Raw genomic sequence first — 23,607 nt, 5'->3', positions numbered from 1 at the left:
CGGAAATCCGTAAAGTCTGCCACGTTAGCAATCAACGCAACACGCGGAAATCCGAACAATTATACCACGTCATCAATTCTCCACGTTGTCTTCTTTGTGTGAGGGTCCAGCTTTATTTTTAATGCCTTTATGTCACTTGGGCCCCATCGGATGGGGTCCCATAAGTTGGTAGGACTTCTTCTTTTGCTGTTGTGCCCCTCGGCCCTGATATGAAGGTTTGCTCTGTTCTTCACTGACTTGACACGTCAACAGTTTGTGACAGTGTTGACAAAGGTTGAAGTAACCCCTAAGGAAGTTGTCTCGAGGCCTTCATGATCTAACATAAATGACAAGCTTGCAAACGTCTTGTTGCATCTCAGGTCAAAAATATGTTGCTGACAAAAGACGATATGTCTTGTTGATTCCAGTGTGAGCAGCAAACGGAACTTGATGATGTTCTTGAATCAGAATTTTCCTCAAAGATCCATTATGAGGGACACAAATGTGATCAAGATAATATAGTAGCCTATCCACAATTGTATAGGCTGCACCATGTTCATCTCTGCATGAGTGTGAGTTAGAGACTTAAGGGCTCAAAAAGCATCTCCAAAGTCCCTACCTATCAAATACTCATTCTTGAAACATGCAAGAATTTCCATTTGCACATCTGTTATGGTAAAATTTCTAGCTCTAAGCATACGGCTTCAAGCATCTTCAAAGACCAGTTACATACTCAATCACCATGTGAAAATTTGCCAAAAACTCAACCCCATCTTCCTTTGACGAGGATTCATCACTGGTTGAGTGAAAATATATGTCAAAAGACAGATGATCTATTTTAACCACTGAATCCGCTCCAAGAATACAATACTTCTAGGTTTGGTAAGCATGAACAATGGCCAAAAACTCTTTTATCATTTACTCAATATCGCATCTGAATTGCTGATAATTTATGATTGTCAAAAGCAATGACACGATCATTCTGCATAGAAATGCCTCCTGATGCTCGATCAGAAGCATCTGTCATCACATCAAATGGTTAAGTTGGATTTCCTATAGCCAAGGCACGTGTTGTTGTCAATGCATGCTTCAAATCTTTGAATGGTTATTCAGCTCGGAAGACCATTGAAGTTTGTTCAATTTTGTTAATGTCGTCAAAGAAGCAGCAACATTGTGTACTTGGTATGGTAAACATTGGCAAGTCCCAAAAAAGAACGTACAGCCGAAATAGTGAGAGGTAAAGGCCAATCCACAATGACTTGAATCTTCTTGAGATCCACAGCAATGCCGTTACCAAAAAATGTGTATGCAAAACTTCAAAGAAAATCTACAAATGTTGTTTGTGATCTACCAAAGTTTTGTTGAAGATGAGAATATCATCGAGGTATACTATCGCAAGTTTGTCCAAGGGCAAAAAAATTCGTTCATCAAGGTCATAAAATTGGTTGGGGCATTAGTTAACCCAAAAGGTATCATGCCACAAATTGATGATGTGGCATGCCCAATTGGAAGGACCGGCCAAGAGGACAAGAGGAACTGAACTCAAAAGAACTAAAGAAGTTGCGGCCAAGGGGCCTAAAAAGAGGATTACGATTTTTGAAACCTAACCCTACCCAACTTGAAGAACTTATACGCATCGATCGTAGGGCCTAAACCCAAAAATATCAAAAGCTTGACGTCTGGGCTGACTTTTGCGTTTTGTGCTGACATGAATGTGGCACGCTGAACGAATTTCCACGTTTTCCGCCGACAGATTTTGGTGGCTCTCGAGTGGGCTTTTGAGAGCAGATGCTTTTGGGTTCCATGTGCTTTTAGAATTGATGCTTTGGGGGCTCTGCTTTGTCAAAGGTGGCAGCGGAAGATGCGATGAAGACAAGAATTGGTTCATGATCTGGTGGGCACCTCGACTCTGATCTAGAAGACTTGCAATGCCAAACACATGAACAAGGCACACCTGTGGAGAAGAGAGATCATCGAGCTAGAAAGAGACAAGACATCTAAGAATGAGAGAGAGAGAGAAAGAGAGAGCTGGGAAAGGCTCTCCATGCTGATAACAATCTGATCGTACAAGTGACCAAGGGTTGTCTGGCATAGATAGAACTGGCATGCCCAATGGATAGACCCGAGGTGCACACAACTCCGACTGCTACTGACACTGCCAACTGCTCCTGTACATGAGACCACTGACACGGTCTCCACATGGGCTGCCCTAGCCTCCTGAGGAAGCAAGAAGAAACCGGATCGGGGCTTCCCTATGATGTGGCTGCCCCCTGGCGAACACAGATCTACTCCTCCTCTATGCCTGCACCAAGATGGAGGTGCTCTGCATCTGCATGATGCATCTGCCCTTAGAAGGAAAAACGTTAGGCTGATCTCCTACTGCCCATCAACCGCATCCAGGTGCTGCCCTCCAGCTAGGGAGGAAAAACGTTGGGCAGATCTGGGAAAAATGCTAGGGCTGAATTGTCCATCGCCCATGCTAGGGCTGCCCCCTAGGGGCGCCCTATGACCCCTTGGGCCTGTGCACCATACACCTCCCACAGCACCTGCCTTCACCTCTATACTTATATATGACCAGGTCGGCCAGCTGTCCACCAGCCCCCACGACCTGGTAAAATGGGAAAATGGAGAGAAAAGGCACCAAAGGCCTTGTGGGTTATAGGGAAAAATACCAGCAGGGATGAGAAAAATACTCCCACCCTGCAGGAGCCTAATGGCCATGGAACAGAGCCAAAACCCAAGGCTAAACATGGCTAAACACAACCCGACATAAGTAACCTATATACCTTCGTAAGTCCAGATTAGTCTGAACTCACGAATTATAAGAGGGAATAAAGCACTCGTAAAACTAGTAAAGCAAGGGACACAAGAAAAGAAAAGAAAAAAGAAAAACAAACAAACAAACTAACTAAATCACTTTGTTTGGTACGAAACAAAACTAAATAAAACAAAACACTATTAACTTAAAAATGTTTTTAGAAAAGGCATGCGTAAAATAAGTTGACACAACTTATTTGGCTTAAAACAAGTACTCAACTTTAAGCAAAAAAGGATAAGACATTTTAAAAACTTAATCCTAGAAATCAAACTTCACACAACAACTTCTAAAGGAACACATTCTTAAATCTTCAAGTAAGCTAAATACGAAATCAAAAAATAAATACTACTACAAACCTACGAAGAGCAAAGATCCAAACTTGACAATATGTGACCTCAACTTCGTTGCTTGTCCAAACAGGAAGAATAACATTATCACCTTTATCATGCATAGCTTGGACAACAGCTATGACATCCCTACTCATGTCGTCAATGCCCAAGAGTAGGTGCAGGTTTGTACAGAGATCATTCATGCTTTGAATGTACTCTACAAAACCAACGAGCTGAGTTTCTATCACCCTCCGAAGGTGATGGGCATACTCAGTCATAATAAAGGCTAGTATTTATCAAGCTATAGTAAAAATACTAGAAGCGCTAGAGATCAAAACAACAACATAAGGTGTTATTAAATCAAACAATAGGTGGCCTTTTTAGCTCCCCACTTCTATTGAATTTACTACTAATTATCTTGAACATTCCAAAGGAAGAAACATTAAAAATAAACTTACTACGATGCAAAAATGAACGAACGTTTTTCATGATTCTTTTGAATGAGTATCCTTTTTCAACTAGTAAAGAAATAAGATGGCAAGATTGAACAACAAAAGCAGATTTACTAGAACAAAGACGAGAAAATCTAAATAGTTAAGAGCAAATGACACCGTACTTAGCTAAAAGAGAAATGTTCGAAGAAATGTGAGGCATACGGATGAATTTTGATTGGCATATTCTCGTTCAAGGCGCTTATCATAGATATCTACCTCTAATCCCAAGGGAGTCTGAAAAATCTTAAGGTCTAAAAAGCCACAACAATCACTATTTGTGGTATAGTTAAGTTCACAAAACTCCTTAGGATAAATTCCTCCGCCTACAAAACTCGAATTCAAGTACATAAAATCTTGAAAAGAAGAAACGTCAGGAACAAAAAGATCATCTACAAAGCGTCTTACATTGCATAACTTGTGCAAAAATATTGGGCAAGTGTTAGCAAGGACAAGACGCTCCATAAAATCAAACTCATAAGTAAAAAGATAAAAATTAGCAAGAAAAACAACATAATTGGTGCCCATAGGGATACCAATTGTTTGCTTGAAAAGAGAGTCGCCGATGGTTCTCTTATATAGGTATATAGGTTACTTATGTCAAGTTGTGGTTATAGGAGAGTCACCGATGGTTATATACCACATGCTAGAAACTCCAGGAGCTACGCGAAGTCCAAAGAATGGGACAACCGAGGCTACTGAGAAATGAACTGTCCGAAGACAAAGAACCAAAGAACTGCACCAACCACCATATAAAATGATGAATTGCATACTGTATCTAAAAACTCCTATTGGTCTTCATCTATCTAAAACACCACCCGAGAGAATATCACCCCACTCTCAGAGTGAATTGGGAATAAACAATCTAGTAGAAAAAGAACACACATCAATACTGAGACTGCAATTAACACAGCAAGACCAAAAGACCCTGCACCCAAGCTCTGCAAGAGAAAAACAAGGTGCTATCGAAAGCCACCAACTAGACTGTCAATCCTGTCCGCTATATATGGAACCACTGGTACTGAAAGGAAGTAGTCCACGGAAACTATCTCCCAAACTTGCTCCACATCCCCCTCTGAAGGGAGAACACCTGAACCATGGATAGCTATCACAACTCTCCGACAGTCTCTGCCTGTGTAACTGGATCATCCAAGGGATAGGCGAATTCGAAAGAAAATATAATATACCTGTGACACTTGGAACCAAATCTGGGAGAACCAAGAAGACTGGCTCCCCTTTTTGAAGAATGCTCGAGCTAACTGCAATTGGTTCCTAGTCCAAGAAGGACCACTATTCACATGTACGAAGCATCATGCCAGGCTAAGGATATGGGAGTAAAGCAACCGGCTCCGGAAACAAGCCCGTGAGAAACGTTGGGGCTGATTTGTAACATGCTAGAAAGCTAGGCAAAACTCTGGAAGGGAAAAGAACCTGCTATACTAGCCGGCCAGATCTGCACCCGAAAAGGGCTGCCCCAAAGGTTGGAGCTCTCCAAAGGGACGTATGAAAGAAGCATACAAATGTTGCTGACTACGGGAGTACGCACTAGAGGTCCCCATCAACTGTCGACACTACCTGCAAACCTCTCATCCAAAGGATTTCGATAAATCTATTGTCGATCATCAAGAAAACTACCCATAGAAGGTTGCAAACCTGTCCCAAAACTAGTGCTCACAAGCTCACAAGAGAACGGAGGGGGCACCCAAAAATGAGAGAGGAGGCTGATTTTTCAACAATTGTATTTACAGAGTGTGTGTGAGTGGTGGGTGCAGGTTCACAGCTTTAATGGAAAGCTTGCCTTCTCCTTTGTCTCATGTAGCGCGATGATTGCTCTCGCGCGTCTCTCTCTCTCCCCTTTGCACATATGGTAATGCCCCACTCGTTGGGCTACTCAGATGATCATGTACAATTCTAAAGGTTTTATGTGCGTTTGCCAAGGCAAGAGCCTTCTGAATAGGTACCGGATTAGCTAATTGCTAATCCCCCACAGGTACACACAATTCCATCGTGAAAGATTGCGAATTTGGAGTTCTCTCGTGTGAAAACTCGTCCAAAATTACAAGGAAACTGTCCCATTGCGTGCGGGAGCCCTTGGGACACGCTAGACGTGTTCGCTCCGCTAAAAACGGTCCAAAACAGAGAATTACAGCCTGTTGTGTTTTTCTGCAGGTTTAGGGTTTCGCACCTAAACTGCAAGGGAATACCAAGGGAGGGCTTTGAGCACCTGGCAGTGACAAAACACGGAATTACAGCAAGCTGAAATTCTGTTACAGCTCACCAGAAAGCTTCTAAATTGTGAGGGAATCCATCAGAGACATGTGCTTTTGACGCAAAACCTGCAATTTCAGCCCTCGCCATGTTTGGACAGCTTTGAGAGACTTTGATCTACGTGTCCCGATCTCTATTCTTAATTAAATAAAGAAATACAGAAAGGGGCGTCAGTCTTTGGGGCCTACAGGGTGTCATTTTTGTGTGCGCAGTGACATTCTAGTCGTCGGACGCATCTGTGTTCTCTTTTCTTCTCAGTGCTCTGTGTAAAGTTAACAGGTCATTGAATTGGTACCGCCCTCTACTGTGTATAGGCCGGTTATAAAAAATCCCAACCCAACTTATAGTGTCCCGTCCAATGGGGCCTATAATTATTAAAAGCTCACACACACACATTCAAGATTTGCATAGAGAAACTCATGACGTGGCAATTGTACAAACGGCTTGCGTTTTACGGAAAGCTGATGATGTGGTACTGCTATACGGACAGCCCCTAAGGGCGCTAGCTTTTGGGGACCAGAACTTACTGCTTTCCATGTAATTGCTTTTGGATAGCCAAGGGTCTTCAAATATGTACTAAGGACACGCTCTCTTGCATTCTATCCGCGGGAGATGCAGAGCAGAGGCGCAAGTGTTGTACCTCGTTGAAGAAATATAAAGAAATACCAAAAGGGGCGCCAGGGTTTGTGGCCAGTGCCTTACGGTGGTGGAACTCTACCACTCCATGTCTCTCGCATAGATTCTCACTCTCTTTCAATCTAGTTGTTTTGAGGTGCTAAAAGTCTATTCCAGTCTGTTCTTTTCAGTTGGCACGTGGTGTCGTCCCGTTACAGAATAACTTTGGTAGGATGGCATTTAGTTAGGACCCTGAACTGCGGTATATTCCCTATTTTCATGGGAAAAAGACTCAACAAGTGGTACACAGAAAATGTCCCCCTTCTTGAGGGCTCTCCTCCTTGCCTGACAGAAGACAATGAAACAAGATTGTAGAAAGGACAATTAACCAAAATTTGACAAGTTTGACCAACGTTAACTACATGTTGACCATCCATTGACTGATGCCATTGAGCATGGGAACATACATGCAAATCTATGAGTCGATTTTGAAGTAAAATTTGCTCGTTTTTTACATTACAAAAGTATGAAAAGCATGCTTTTTTCCTCTTTTTTGTCTATTTTTTAGGAATCTCAAAAACACTCTCAAATAGTTCAGAATTTGACGTTGCCACAAAACACAAAGATGATCAGGTATCGAGCTTGGCATTCTATTACAAACAAATCTGAATGGATTTTGAATATTGTAACTAAGTCAGACTTTGTAAATAATGAATTTATTTACGAGAAAAGAATTATCTAATTAGTTGTGTGCACACCAGAATAGACCTAGCAGTTCTAAGGCCTCAGGTGAGCCTAAATGCGGGCCACAACACCTCAGAGGGACCTTAGCAAAAATTACCCTGAAGCCCTAGTGATTGGGAAATCGGGTCTTCAGAAAGGGGTAAGCAGTAGCCTCAGATTTTAGGCTCGGGAAAAATACGCGCGTCAATACAAGCACATGAATGAGATGGGGTCCTTAGAACAGTGACCCTAAGGCTAATAAAGCTAATAAAGCCTTAGGGTAAGTTTCGTTAAATTAAATTTAACGGTCCGTGCCCGGGCGGGCGGTGCAGTGCAAGTACGGCATTGCGCCGACAAACCTTTGGTGTTCTCATAAAAGAATCATTGGTAGCATTTGTTAGTTAGTTGCACATTTTTAATTAATGAGCTAGAAGTTTTTAAAGTCAAAAGTTGAATGGTTTTTAAGTTTTTAAAGTAAGTGTGCCAAGTGGCCCACTTACCAATGCAAACTAACTCTCACTCTCACCCTCTCACTCTCACCCTCTCTCTCTTCCTAGCGCCCCCTCTCCCTGATGGCTATTTAGGAGCCCCCCTCCCCCATTTTCAGGGCTGGCAATGCACCTACCCCCCCTAATGTGAGCGTGCTCTACGCGGTGGAGCCCTCCATTGAAGCTTGAGAGCAGCCCCTTGCGACATATGTGGTAGCCTTGTGCTCCCATTGTCAAGAACAAGGGATCTCACAGTCATAGACACCTTCTGGTGAAGTTTCATCGCGAGAAGCTGCCGTAGACGCTCTCTTAGCAGAGTGCGGCTGCTGTAATTCTCTGTTTTCAGCCCCTAATCACCTCGATTAGGGCTGTTTTCAGCAGATCAGCCATAGAAATTCTCTTCTCTCTCCTTATCCTAAGTCTACATCAAGTTTGGCGCGATTCCATCGCGAAGAAGACCTCTGTTTTGGCGTAGGGGTGTGCACAGGTAAGAATTTCAGGTTATGTGCAGAAAATTACAGCAAGCATGTGCGTGTGCATTTTGCTTGTTTCTCTTTTGTGTTCGATGCACGAATGAATGAGCATGAAGGCAACACATAACGGAAGATGGACTCTCCTCTGTGAGAGCTTCCGATGAGCTGTTTCGGAAGATAGACTCTCTTTTCGAGAGCTTCCAACCAGTCTCGTAGAAGAGGAGAAATCCCCTAAGCAGTAAGAAAGTGGAAACACTTTCTCAGTCAGTAGTCAGAACAGAACAGAAGAAAGAATAGAGGACGGGCGTATGCCCCGTTCCTGTGCTTGTAAAGATTCTCCCTTAGTAATAAAGATATTCTCTTTATGGGGGGGGACCACCCCATCTTCTGGTCCCCAATGGAGTGTCAAGTTTTCTCTCTCCCTCTAATTCTCTTGAGTATTTGAAGTGCAATTAAACGTCAGTTTACGCTTCCGTATTTTTGTGACAAATATGATCTTGAAAATTTAAGGTTTAAAGCACCAATTATGATTTTAGGGAGAAAAAATAAAATACATTTACATACCTTTTTGAATAGTTCTGAGGAACCCAATATTCCATGCTCGCACAAAGCACACCAAGGTGCATTATAATTATGTCATGGAGTCTCCCACCTTGGGGGACGAGAACCAAACATATAGATTGCAATCGTAATGTGAAAAAGTCCTATATTTGCATTGATTTAAAATAACCTTGCTGATCTTATCTCAAAGACTCTGCCTGGTAAGAAGTTTGAAGCTTTTGGCCAAGCTTTGAGCTCACTCCCCTTTATGGACTCATCACATAGGGTCTAGCACTTCCCTACACATAAGTGCCATCTTCGCATCACTCCCAGGGTGATGCCAATCATCCAAAGACGAATGGTCAAACTGAATGAGTTAACTAGGTACTAGAGGATATGCTACGAGCATATGTTTGCAAAAAGAAATCCGATCGGGAAGATTATCTCTCTATTCAAGAATTTGCTTATAATAGTACAAAGCATGTTACTACTGAGTTTAATCCCTTCATGCTTATGTACGGTTTTCAACTTAGGTCACTAGTTACAATGGGTTGACTATTGAAAAAATTCAGGGAGTCAAGAACTTTATCCGAGACCGTATGGATATGCTGAAATTTTTTTGCTAAAAGGTTTGACAAGCACACGGTAGATTGAAGAAGTATGCTCATGGAGAAACGTCTGAAAGTCACTTTCACGAAAGGTAAAGAGGTATTTTTACGTGTTCTAGAGCATTCATAAAGTCTAAAAATTGGCCCTACACCTAAGTTATCTCCTTTATATTGTGCTCTCCTTTCCATAAGAACTAAAAGGAACCTTGAGCACAGTTCGGAGCACTCATCTTGAGCAAAGCGCAAACAATCATTCCGCTGCACCTTACACCATATCTCTAACTCGGTTGAGTATTTTGAATGGGCCCTTCCGTTCTTAATGGAAAGTGCTATGATCACAAACAAAGTGAATGGACACTGTGCGTGCAAGTGTATGAGACTGAGAGATAGAGAGAGAAGAGAGGACACTGGAGACGTAAAACCCTCCTCCGAAGGCCCCACTCTTGTCGGCGAGAGTGGTCTACTTTTGATTGCACAAAGTGGTACAATGTGTATGCAATGGACTGATGCAACTTGGACTATGCCGATGACGACGACGGTGATGACGACGATGACTTGATGGCTGAAATCTGTGATCTTCTATCTGCTGATTTTCGGGACTGTTTCGGTGGCTGAAAATGATTGTTTTGGCTGCGTTTTTCTGGCTGAAAATGGGGGAACTTCTGCAACCAACTAGGGATGAATCTACTACGTCCTGTGTATGCTGAAAACGCTGAGTATTCTGCTACAGAGCATGCTGAAAACAAAAACGCTGGTGTTGCTCTGTTGCTAGCAAAAACGCTAGCTTGATGCCTCCAAAAACGCTGATGGGTTGAACTGGAAAAACGCTAGCAAAGCTGGAATTTGATGGCGATCATGGGAATCTGCAAACGTTGGGATGCTAAGGGTGATGGCGATCATGCCAAGGATGGAAACGCCATGGATCTGGGTACTGCTGCTGTAGCGGAAACTGTCAAGACAGAAAATGCTAGGGGTGCTGAGGGGCTTCTGCTGAGAAGTTGCATGTTGAGCGGGAAGCTCCTGCTGCCTCTTCTGCCAGAAAGTGCTAACTTGGGTTTGCTTATATATTAACTTAGCAAAATTGCCCTACCTACTTTTGTTGGGAAGTCGCTTAAAAATAATAAGTGAAAAATACCAAAAATAGAAAAATAGGCTAAATGCACTAGAAAATTCCCCTAACTGAATCTGATGGATTCTGAAGGGAATACCGATGATCATGATGTGTGCAACCAGAGGATATGCATCTACACTAAGTGACTGGGAATACACAGTCTACGAATACACTCACAAAAGTGCCAGATGACTTCTAATCTAGACTGACTTGACTGAATTGAACCCTAATCATGCTGTAGCTTGTCCACGGACACATAGGGTTGGATGTGTCACGTGCATACGGCCTGCAAACTTTCTTTATCTACGCACTCTCGTATTTATCTAATTTTTCATGTTAGCCGTTTACATAAACACTTACATAGGAATGACAATGTTATTGATCAATAGGTTTTGGTCGATTTCATTAAACCTCTCACCCAGCCACATGAACTGGAGCGCATCCTTGACTATCATGATTTACATACTCCTCATCATATCCGTTGTCAAGCATTAGTTAAGTGAAAAGATAGAACTGAAGAAGGTGTCACTTGGGAAAACGTTAGTGTTCTTAAAAAGAAATAGTTTTGAGGATTCAAATGCTTCTTGAAGAAGATAGTAATGTGAGACTAAGGGCTAGGCACTACCCAGTGGGGGAGCAAGCACGGGAGCCTATCTATAAAGATAGACGTGGATGGTCGGGAGGAGAAGGAGGTTCCCTGACCCTAATCATCTCAACAAAGGGAAGATTGCATTTTGGACCGTGATGTTCATAATGAGGCCTATGTACGAGAGCCTTTCCTAGAGCACCTATTCAAGCCATTTGAATGAACATATTCATGCAACAATGCATGTTTGTGTAAATAAGAACATCAAGTAAATTTTGTGATGAAGAAGGATATGACATAATGTCATTAATGGAGTAAATGAACAATTGGACAGAGACCATGTTGATCAAAGCCCATTGGAGAGGAAAGACCAACATTAATGAAGGCCGAGGAAGACTTCTTGCTAAAAGACATTGAGTGAAAACAAGATGAAACTTGGGGTGAAACCATGGAATGGGAGTAAAGAATCCTCCATACTGTCAATGTTGCCGTGCTGACTCCTTTAAGATTAGAGAAGAGTGGCACCAACGAAGATTTCCCTTACTATTGATCAAGTAGCATGCGGTGTTTTCATCATGGAGAAGACCCTTGGACCAACATTTTTGCTTTAAGAGGTGACTGATCTGTCTCGACAACATTTTTGTTGCAAAGAACCCATGTGTTCCTTCCTTTTTCAGCCTAATTTTGACGGAGGAGTTTTGCTAATTTTTAGTGCAAAGTTGAACAAGATACAAACATATAGATTGCAACCGTAACGTGAAAAAGTCCTATATTTGCATTGATTTTAAACAACCTTGCTGATCTTCTCTCAAAGGCTCTTCCTCATGAGAAGTTTGAAGCTTTTGGCAAAGCTTTGAGCTTACTCCCCTTTTTGGACTCGTCACATAGGGTCTAGCACTTCCCTACACATAAGTGCCATCTCCGCATCACTCCCAGGAGGATTTGTAACCACTCTTTAAGTACCAAGCAAAAGGTGAGTATTATTGTGGCCACATTTCTCTAAACATACTCAATTAAAAATACAGCTTATCATAGTGCAAATTGTTGGTGATTTATAAAGCATGTTGCAGCTATTACTTCACTATTATATGCTTTATTAAAAAAAGGGACCAGAGCCATGTTTCAATGGACAAAGCGCAGGGCTCACAGGTACACCTAGACTATAAGTGCACATTGCGCACACTTTATTGACCAAGTTTGAGACCTTTGAGAACCCCCCTCTCTATTCACGTCTGTTGAAATTGCAAACCCCTCCAAATTGTTCGAGTTTGGTGTTTCTCTAGATTCCATCATGTGGTCCTGGTATCTCCCAGAGAGAGGTGATACGGAGTAGGCAACACTTCAGTCACACTTCTGGAGCAGCAATTTCATCTCACATTGAACTTGCAGACGCACCTCACCTTAAGTTTCTTCAGAGAAGCCCTGCATCTGGGCGACTTCATCACAGGACTCTACACTTTTATTTGCTCTATTGACATAAGACAAACAGAATAAGCTTTGTGTTCTCGTTGTTGTGGAAAGGGAGAGAATGTACCTTGAGTAGAGATGTTTGAGCGATCAATGCCAAAGGACCACTAAGTTTGGGGTCCAAATACAATACTTTTCTTCCCCTCAGCTGCATAATCAGAAAACAAAAGTTTAGGCTGATTATAACTCTTCTACGCAGAACAGTTAGGATGTGTGTGTAGGGGATGGATCTCGATTCTCATACAAGTGTGGTGGAGAGAGAGAGAGAGAGAGAGAGAGAGAGATGCCTACCGTATCCAAAATATCAATAAGATCCTCCTGTGCTTTCTCTCTGAAATCAACAAGAGACTTGACAGTTAATTGGACACAGGAGTACAGAGACAATCACTAAGCCAGAAGCGAGACAAAAACGATCACCAAACCCTTCATCACCTGAGGAGAGAGAGATTGATGGGAGCATTGTCCAGATTGGGCAATTGCGCCATAGCTCGAGTAGCGATTGTGGAGGGATTGGCACGCTTTCTAGATCTTCGTTAAGATGACGTGAGCAGTGTTGTTTGATTGAAACCTGCAAAAAGCTGAAGCTTTGGCGTAAAGCTCATCCTTGTCGGAAGCTTTTCCAAAACGAAGACTTGCTTCAGCCTGCTCTGCCAAAAACGGTTGGTTTAGAGAGGCCTCGTTGAGCAGGGAAGACAAACTTCTGCAGCAGTGCCTGGCAGTTAATTGCAGCTGGAAAAAAGGGAGGGGGGGCGGGCGGGGGGGCCGGCTCCGAAACAGAAGAGAGAACTTGACGCCGCCCGAATAAAGGTGTTTTAAAAAACGGATTAAAGATTGGAGAGTGAAGTTTGGCTGTGCTCGAGGTTCAGTGTAATTTCACCTGCAAATTTTTGATGACGGAACCAGAAAACTCTCATTACAAAGACAAGTGTATACAGGTGTTTTTTTTTTTGTTTAGAGAGTACAAGAACTTTGAAACACACTCACACATCCTATGTACATCGGCCTCATAGATAGGGAAAGGACTTAGATCATGTCTTCGGGTCACTCAAGTTAGGCACATAGGCTATGACTCTACCAACTGAGCTAGCACTTGTTGACTATACAGGTGTTATTGGAGTGTGAGATATGGAGGAAAATATCATTGAAGAAAAGTTTGCATGTCCCCCAATGTCACGAGAAAAGAATGGGGCTATCAATCTTCTGTCTTCGCAAAGGGCGATGACTACAGAATTGCCTTTCTACAAAAAAATAAGTGTCTTATTTATTTTTGTGTGGTATAACGGCCTCGACTGTAGGAGATTGTAGGGTGGTAGTAGTTGGTAGGTTTGAAAGTGCTAGAAGTGAAATCTAAAGTGGTTGTTGCATCATCTCTCTTTTGTTTTGAACAATAGTGCTTATGCAAATAAGCCATCCACCTTTGAAGGCACATTCACCAGAGCCCAAGTTGCACAAGCCCATGCAAAAGATGAATTTGACTGCACCATAGCATTTCAAGCGTCGACAATTCTAACGGACAATGTTGGTGCTAAGCAAAAGCAATCTAAAATAAGCAAAGAAGAATCTTTATAAGCTAGCTATACTTCAAGGGGAGATCATATTTAGCTTAATTTGAGCGTAATCGTGCGGCTCACTTACATTGAGTGCCAGATCCCTAAAGAAGACAAAGAAGCTATGCTTTTGAGTTCTCTATCCAGCACCTATGACAACATAGTCACAGTTCTAGAGCAAAAGGATCCACACTTCACTGCTACAAAAAGCAAACAAAGAAGCCCACCAAATATCTTGCATCATCACATAGGCATCATCATTATCTAGGTCACAGAACAATAAAAAGAAGTGTTACGAGTGTGGCAGGCGTAGACACTTTTCAAAGGACTGCTACAAAAACAAGTATTGTAGCATCAAAGGTTATCCACCATCAAAGTGTCACAGTAGTAGCAGCAAGCACAAAACTAGAGTCAACATAGCATAGAACGAGGATGAAGATGAAGACAAAGACAAGGGAGAGAAGAGTTGTCTCCATGTTTGTACCCTTACAATAATGCGATGTAGAGGATATGGTTTATCTTCAACCTACTTATTGAGTTTGTAGTGATTCTTTGTTTGAGGGGAGGATACTTCAATTTGTGTGACACCATATCATGATGAGACCACCTATTGTAGCGTATGTGGCATTAATCTATGTGACTTCCATCAGCATGTGTGGCAATAAGACTCTACCTTTGGAACCTACTTTGGGAGGTTGACCTTTTACCATTCGCAGAGATGCCTCTTGGCCCTCGAGAGGTGCACCATTGTACTATCACTTGGACTAGTAGGGTTGCTAGTTCATTTCATTAAATTGTTGGTATTGGTTTCACACTTTGTGCATTGTCCAATTTCTATCTCTAATTTCTTAATATGAATGCGAATCTAATCATGCCACCCTAATCCTAACAAGTAAGAGGCTCTTTTAACTAAAGGCTATAAAGGGGTTGGTTGAGAGGTGATACAGATGCTAGAACAAAAGATGTTACATTGGTTTTAGAGCCAAGGTGAAGATTCTTGGGGGGAGGAGAGAGGAAGTTACCTAAAAGTTTCCAAAAGAAGGGGAAAGGGGGCATGCAAGGCATGTACACCCTTGTGAGATATAGGGATAAGTTGTGGGAAAGGGGGCTTACACATAGAAGAGGTGGCCTTTCAAATAGCACCAATGAGGGTTCAATAGGGCTCTACATGAGCACCTCTATCTCAAAAGTAATATTTGCTTCTCACACAAGCTCTTCTTCTCCTCAATTGAGCTTCCATCGGTAATTTGTAGTGCATGCCAAATTTTGGCCTTCGTTTTCACATTGCTTATAAATCTTGGGTGCCCTAAGTTCATCCCAAGGTCCCTTTCTCATGTCCCAAGATTCAAGTAAATCTTTTTACCATCTTTGGTTCAACGCAGTAAGCTTCAGGCATATCATAACATTGTAGCTCGGCCAACCAAGCTGCTACAAAGTTTTTCCCTCTCTCGTCATTCTCCTGCTCTGCCACCATGAAAGATTTATAAGTTTTAACATAATAAATGAGCCCAAGGGATAGCCCTTAGGCCATCCAAAGAGAACCCTCCCACCAAGCTAAGGAGCATGGTGGTAGTGCTAAAACCAATGCCAAGTTTGAGATCTTGGAAGCAATTGGTGGCCGAATCGAGAGCAATATTTATGATGATGATCATGAAGATGATGTTGCACTTATGATGCTAACATGTTGACAATCCTGACGATAAATTCGATAAGTATCTAACGACTTTCCTCCACACAAGTTGTGTGAGAAACAAAAGACCTAAGAGCTCAAACAGTTTTGGCCGTTTAAGGGTGAAAACTTTGTTTCGGTTTCTTGACATGCATGGCATGTGAATATTTTGGACGCAAGTATGACTCACTAGTTTTCATATTCAGCTCACCGATTCAATCATGGAACATACAAGGCTTCACTAGAAATTATTTTAGAATTGCAAAATCACCTCGTGGAGGGCTCAAAAGCTAGACAAAGCCAAAGGGCATACAAATTCTTAAAGGATTTCGACGTGAGGCCAAGAGCCCAGGTACGACCCAATGGGAATTGGCATGGGGGGAGGCTCGATATTTATAGAGGGGGATGGTTGGGTGGAACAAGGGGTTACAAGTCTCTTGTCCTCATACTGGTATCAAAGCCACAGCTTGTGGAGCTTTTTTAAGACTCCTTTTTGCATACGCATGCAAAGAAACACGGAGAGGACGTTGAGGAGGGAGATTTACAACGTCACAGGCACATTGTTTAGCACACACACCCACGTAGGTTCAAATTGTTGCAAACCAAGCGTGGTTGGGCTCCATGGATGCGTGCTGGTGAGAGCTCCAAAACTCGTCAGGTAATCTATGCGGTGGTCAATGACATTGTTGTCCCCATGCAAGCGTTTACGTAAAAGACTTACATGAAATACCGGATGAATGCAAGAGTGTGCCGGTAATGAGAGTTTGTAGGCTCGATCACCTACTCACTTGCGTATCTTGAAAGGCCCATTGTATCTCAGATCTAATTTAGATGTTGGCTAGTTTTTTGACTTTTTTGAATGCTCTTGCATATGCAGAAATATCTAACTTGTCAACATTTCTCATTAGCATACTTCTTATACGGATCTTGCGCTTGTCAAACATTTTGACGAGCCAGTTTCAACATATCCATATGGTCTTGGATAAAATCCTTGACTTGTTGGAGTTTTTCAGTTACCAATCCCACTGTAACCCGATGACCCAGGTTGAAAATCGTACATTAGCATGAAAGGACTAAATCTTGTCATTACATGCTTAGGACAGTTGTAAGAAAACTCAAGAATAGGTAGATACTCTTCCCAATCTGATTGCTTCTTGCTAGCGTATGCTCCTAGCATATCCTCTAGCACTTGGTTGACTGTTTCATTTTGACCATCCGATGATCTATTGTACACTGAGGTTGAGTTGTGTACCCAATCGTTTAAACACAGCCCTCCAAAAATTATTGTTAAACGTGGGATCATGATCACTCAATGTTACTTGGAAGTCCATACAACTTGTACAGTCTACGATCACCCACACCGAGTCATGACATTGTACACACAATGAAATCCATAGAGAAACTTTCCCATTTACCATTAGGAATCTCTAACGGATGCAAGAGACCTCCTGCCTTCAGGCGCTCTGCTTTATTAACTTGACATTTCTGGCAATGCAAGACATAGTCTTGGACATAGCCATGTAAACTTGGCCAGCAAAACTGTCTTCTTACGAGAGCATAAGTCTTCTTAATGCCTGGATGCCTTGCACTTGGACTATCGTGACATTCATAAAGAATTTGGCATTGAATGTCCGCGTCTGTGTATACACAAACTCTTCCCTTGTGGAGTAGGTACCCATTATCGATGGAAAAATTCATCCATCTTTGTAACACATCACTCAAGAGAGGAGAATTAAGTGTGGAGGTTAACAAAACACTACCACCATTTGAGTAAGAAGGACCCCTCATTTTTGTTGGTTCCACATTTTGGAGTATGCATCGTCATGCTCATATTTTCCCTTGAAAGAGTCCAAAAACTCACTTCGAATTTTGTGACAGAAGAGAGTTGATCTCTGGCATATGACTCAGAGCGTCAACTACCACGTTGTATCATCCTTTATGATACCGGAGCTTTGCGTCATACTCCTGAATAATCTCGGCCCACTTGGCCTTTCGACCCTTCAAACCAGTTTGTTGTGTAAACCGTTTTAAGCTTTCATGGCCGAACACAATCTCAAATTGAGATACATACAAATAATGTCGCCATATCTTCAAGGCAAACACTATTGCATAGAGTCCTTGTTCATAAGTAGAGTAATTCTATTGTGTTGAATCAAGCTTCTTGCTTGCAAATGCAATTGGCCTTCCCTCCTGTAGAAGAACTGCTCCAATAGCACGATTACTGGCATTCGTTTCTAAAATGAATGGCTTCAAAGAATCCATTATAGCTAGAATAGGAGCGGTAGCTAATGCATCCTTGAGAGCATCAAATCTTTGTTGTTGCTGAGCGCTGAAAAGTTTTCCCGTTGGCTTCAGTTGGTCCGTTATCGGCACAACAATGTGAGCATAGTTTTTAACAAACCTTCAATAAAAACCTGCAAATCCCAAGAAAATCTATAACTTCTCCATAGTTTTGGGAGAAGGCCACCTTCAAATGGAATCCACTTTGGATTGATCCATGTGCAGCCCATCTGCCCTAGATAGTGAATTTCCTCCTCGAGGAAATCACACTTCGATTCTTTGGCATATAATTTGTTTGCTCGTAGCAATTCAAACACCTGGTTTAGATGTTACACATGCTCTTCTTCAGAGGCATTGCACACAAGAATGTCATCAAGAAAGATGATAACAAACTTGCCCAAATGCGGTCTCAAGACACTATCTACGAGCGTCATGAAAGTTGCAGGCACATTGGTTAAACTAAAAGGTATAACCAGAAACTTGTAGTATTCAAACCCTGTTTAGAACGCGGTTTTGGGTATATCAACAAGTCAAATACGTACTTGGTGATTTCTTGACCGCAAGTTAATCTTAGTAAAAATACAAGCATGAGTGAGCTTGTCAAACAACTCATCCACTCGTGGTAATGGGTACTGTTCTTAATAGTTACCGCATTCAAACCATGGTAGTCAATGCACATGTGTATGTTACCATCCTTTTTCTTCACCAATAGGATAGGAGAAGCCCATGGTGAAGAACTAGTTGAATAAACCCTGTGCTGAGATAGTCAACAAGTTGACGTTCCACCTCAGCAACCTCGTAATGGCTCATTCTGTAGGGTGGTTTACTAATCGATTTAGTGTCTGCAACCACGTTGATACCATGTTGCACAAATCGTATCATCTGTAATCCTGATGGTAAATCAGTGGGAAAAAAATATTGAAATTCCATTAACATTTTTTAAAATTGATCAACAACATTTTCTTATTGAGAAGAGAGCGGAGTAGCCATTGCAGAGAGAGAAGCATGTAGGGTTAATCTGTAGAGAGAGGCCCTCTAGACCTCTTGGGTTTCTTAGAAGCCTTTGAATTGGCTACTCTATACTTTCTTTTATTGTACCCATGTTGTGTATTTGTATTACCATGTGTATTGTCAGGCACGTGAGCTAGGATCATCGTGGATGTGAGCTCGAACTATGGCCTCCTTAAGCGTTTTGGGATCTTGAGTCTTGACATGCTTCTTAAGCTCTGGCGTCAGACCACGGATGAACCCATGCACTTGTTGGAAGGTATCTAACCATTCCAGCTTGAGGATGACATTATGGTAGTGCAAGATATATTCTAGCAATGTTTTATGTTGTCGCATGGAACACTTATCCCAAGCCGATCAATTTTTGTTCGCTTCGTTCGTGGGCAAAAATTCTTTTCTAAATACACTCTCAAAGGCTACCAAAGTCTGTGGTATGATGCCCTTCTTCTTGAGAGACATCCACCATTTATAGGCCTTGCCTTCTAATGTCAAACTTGTCTGCAGTGCCCTGACTACATCTGGAGTACGCCGAAAATCATGAATTCCTTCCCACTTATCGAGAAATATATTTGTCACATCTTTATTGTGCTCTTTTTCCTCTCCCTTAAAGGTCGGTGGATTTGTATTTTTCAACAAATTGTCCACCTCCTTTTGAGTGAGAGAGTGCAGAGAAACCAGAGGGGGGCCCTGTCCCTAATTAGAGCCTTGCTTTGGCATGGTGTATCAGCAGAGCTCTTGGCTTGATGTTACATATATTACACTACTAAAGTGGATCATTTACTAGCATTATAATTCAAAGATGCAATTTTTTCTCCATCACAGACATGCGTGCTTGAAGTGCTCGAAACTCCTGAATATCAAGCAATTCTTAAATATCATCTCCTCCAGTAGCCGCGCGGGTACCCTTCGTAAAAGTATCTAGCCGCGGGCCATCATTGGGAAGATCGGGCACATGATGCTCAAAATCACACGTCATGTTGATGTCAGAATCCATGGCAATGCTAGTAAGAGAAGAAAAAGTACCTTTACTCAAGATGCCCGTAATCGTAGTAATCATCGCAAGTTCTAGTATTTGCCCATGCTAATTACGTCTTCAATTCATAAAAGGTTGTAAAATAAAATTGTAGTGATTTCGAGCAAGAGCCCAGAAATGTGGTAACTATTGGTGCCGATGAACCTCCCTTCGAGATTGTTGCCGATGAAGCAATGTTATTTCTTAAATCCCCGCTTGAAGCCGTCCTGGCGTGCGGATCTCGCTCAATTTATTGATTATGGCGAGGGTTTCAAATTGAAAACCTCCTTTTGAACTGTTGCAAAACGCTTCTTGAATTCCCTCTTACTCGATAAGTGTTGTGAACTTCTGAAATTTATAGGAATTTGGCATGTGTAAAACATTTGCTGCTCCATCGTCTGCTCACCCCGGCACGGTGTCTGGCCTTAGTGCAGAGGACAGAGATTCAAGGGGTGAATAGGGTGGGTTGGCCCATGGGCACCCTCCCTTGTTTCAAATTAATTTCCCTAAGGCCAAAGGCCTTGGGCACCAAATATGAAAAGAAGCTTTGATTTGGCTATGATGACGTGCCAACGGCATCAAAAGAGAGAGAGAGGGAGGGAGAGAGCGTCCGTTGTGGTGCTCCTCGGCTTGCATGCCAACGATGGAAAATGGTCCCCGCCTTAGTACGACCCCGTCGAGCCTCTTCTCCTACAGTTTGATGCAGGTTGATCCCGATCACTTGCTTGCTCCAAGAGCGCCTCCACACGGGCTTGCTTTGTCATCTCCACGGTGATCTCTATTGCATGAGCATGTAAAGCATCCAAAATCAACAGGCCACGCCTTCTTTTGACCAAAAAAGTTAAAGCTTTGATACCAGTGTAAAGCCCCGAGGAACTGCCTTGGGAATACATCCTCCCTACCACCCTTTATGTAGGCCCTTGGCCATCTGTGTATGGTATTCTCCTATCCACACCTTGGCAGTCGTGGCCCTTGGCCCAGTCGTGAGCCCCTAGGGTTGCCCTTGGCATGACAATGCAGGTCTTTTTGTGTTACTCTTTGTGTCAATTATTATCAAATGTTGATAAGGATTATGTTATGTTTAAAAATTCATCAATGATGCATGCTTCTTTTTCCTGTTCTCCTTCTCTTACCACTTTTTAGTCATTACAACAAGCAAATGTTGTGAATAAAATGAAGTAACCCGTGATGGAATACAATGATGTTTTTCCACAAGATTTACCACTTGGAATACCACCAACATGTTCTGTGCAAGCAACACAACAGAGATGTGGTTGCAAGTAAGTAAGCCCATTAGTAAACCGCCTTAAAAATTCAATCATTTTGAGCCTATTGAGGTGGAACGTAAGCTTGCAGACTACCTCAATCAAGAGTTTATTCAACCTAGCTCTTCACCATGGGATTCTCTCATTTCGTAGGTGAGTAAAAAAGACAGTAGTATACATGTGTTAGGTTTAATGGCCATGTGGCCGAACGCCCATCACTAACCGCTACTAACCCTAAGTGTACAACTATACACTTGTGTGAGCCGCTAACACTAAGCACAGTGTGTATTGTGCCTCAGTGCATAAGATAGAGAAGAAAGAAAGGGGGCGCACAGTGTTTGACGGCTCTCCCTCTCCAACATGTGTGTGTGGCTATGGTGGTGTGTGTGTGCACATTCCTCTTCCTCTTCCGCTGTGCTCTCGGCTCCTCTCCTTCATCTGGTATCAGAATAGTTTCATTCCCGAAATCGCTTTCGCAATGTGCACTTTCAAGAGTGCAAACAGGGCTCCGACTTCGACATCAGCAAATTCAGCATTCCGATAGCGTTTCTATTAGGCGTCCTGAAGTTTTACCCCCTTTTCGAGCCATTCGTGCCATCGGAAGCCTCATTCAATCAGGCGCTACATTTTTCAGCCCTCTTTTGGTAGTTTGTGCTGCATATCTTCCATAGACATTACAGGTACCATGTCGGAGTCTCTTCCATCTACGAGAGCCCACGGCTCATTGGAGAGTGGAGAGTGTGTAGCCTCTTTAGGAGTGGCCTCATACACACACATAGAGTGGGATTTTGACGGCATTGTCTCTTCGACTCTAGGTACAGAATGTATATGTACAGGTACATAGAGCGGCTTGGTTAGCTTTCTCTGTGCTTCTCAGCCTCGATTTTGGCTTTGTCTTTGGCTTCGGCTACAGCATTGGCATCGACTCACAGGCTACATGTTTCAGTGCTTGCAATATTTTGGTTCCAGTGGGAGCAATGATTTTATGCGTACATGCATATGTTGGTACTTTTGACAGTGTTTGAGCTCTTTTGAGAGCAATTTGACTCCCTCGCATGGATATTTTCTTTGCATGCACATGCTTTTGGTGCCTGTTTGAGCATCGTGACAGACTCGTACGTTTTTGTAGATACTGCCATTGTACGCTTTTGTGGAGCCATCTTTTGGCTAGTACGGCAGTCCCGGCTATCTTTGAGACTTGGTTTGGATGATAGCCATTTCTGAGACTTGGCTATATTTTGCTGCATAACCTACGTTGTTGAGGGTTGATAGTGTGAGGTTTTCATTGAGTTGGGGTATTCTCAAATGTGGAGAATACCTTTGGTGATACATGTAGTTGGAGCATCCCTTACGAGGCCTTGCCATAGGACATATATAGAGTGGTATAGGTGCTTTTGACGTCGAGTTGGCGGTCTATGGTCAGTTTGACAGTTTATGCGCCTCAATTAGTCTCTATACAGTGTGATTTTGAGAGGCATTGCCCTCTTTTATGCTTTGTGAGCAACATACTTGGTCATTTTGTTTCGTATTTTGGTCGACATAGTCCCAAATACAAAGGAGACTCTGCCGAAATTTTCCCAGAATCTTTTGGTAGTTTTGTCACCATGTATACTAGTAAAGATCGTGACATTTATGACATAAAGATGTTTGATGGCACTAATTTTCACCTTTGGAAGAACCAAATGCATGATGTGCTTGTCCAAAAGAAGCAAAAGTTGCCTATTGCCTATGTGGCTAGAATTGAAGATATGCACATGAGTCAGTTTCAGTTGGAGGAGCTTGATGAGCTATGGAGGTCTACGATTAGACTGCACCTTGGTGAGTTGGTGTACTTTTCAGTGTTAGAATGCGAGAGTGCTCATGCTTTATGATAGAAATTATGCGACACTTACGAAAAGGATACGGCTAGCAATAAGGTTTTCCTGATGGGAAAACTTTTCAACCTTCGTATGAAGGAGTCAGCTAGTGTTGCTAACCATATCAATGATTTTGATTCTCTTTTTGCCCAGATTTGTGCACAATTGCATGACCATTGATAATGAGATGAAAGCAATCTTTTTGCTTTGTTCGTTGCCACCCTCTTGGGATATTTTTTGCACAACTGTTAGTAGCTCTCCTCCTAATGGCACGCTAAAATACGATGATGTTACTAGTGCATTTTTGTCAAAGGAGATGCGTTGGAAGACCATGACTACCTCGCATTATGGCGAAGCTCATTATGTGCAAAGGGATGATAAGCAACGTAAGGGCCATTCTTCGCAACATGAGTCCAAGACAGAGGGAAATAGAGATGCATCGAAGGGTAGCTCAAAGTCTCGTGGTTGTCGCAA

General features: G+C 42.4%; 1 protein-coding gene across 2 annotated transcripts in view; it reads right to left on the bottom strand.

The window, feature by feature from the left end:
* ATVPS33 (Sec1/munc18-like (SM) proteins superfamily) overlaps positions 1-13,266 on the bottom strand; it is a 191,046-nt gene extending 177,780 nt beyond the window's left edge. Inside the window, exons 1-3 of one of the 2 annotated variants that reach the window (XM_086530014.1) lie at positions 12,929-13,266; positions 12,788-12,827; positions 12,564-12,644 (exon numbers count right to left, since the gene is read on the bottom strand). In XM_086530014.1, the coding sequence (XP_086386140.1) occupies positions 12,564-12,644; positions 12,788-12,827; positions 12,929-12,981 (174 nt within the window). In that variant the 5' untranslated portion in view covers positions 12,982-13,266. The remainder of the gene's footprint in view (positions 1-12,563; positions 12,645-12,787; positions 12,828-12,928) is intronic. The other variant, XM_086530013.1, reaches the window with a different exon arrangement.
* Between the last annotated feature and the right edge of the window lie 10,341 nt (positions 13,267-23,607).

Source organism: Adiantum capillus-veneris, chromosome 15, assembly GCF_014529385.1.
Source record: "Adiantum capillus-veneris isolate H3 chromosome 15, ASM1452938v2, whole genome shotgun sequence".
Lineage (NCBI taxonomy): Eukaryota > Viridiplantae > Streptophyta > Polypodiopsida > Polypodiales > Pteridaceae > Adiantum > Adiantum capillus-veneris.
The sequence above is the reverse complement of the archived record's forward strand: the minus strand, read 5'-3'. Positions and strand labels throughout refer to the sequence as shown.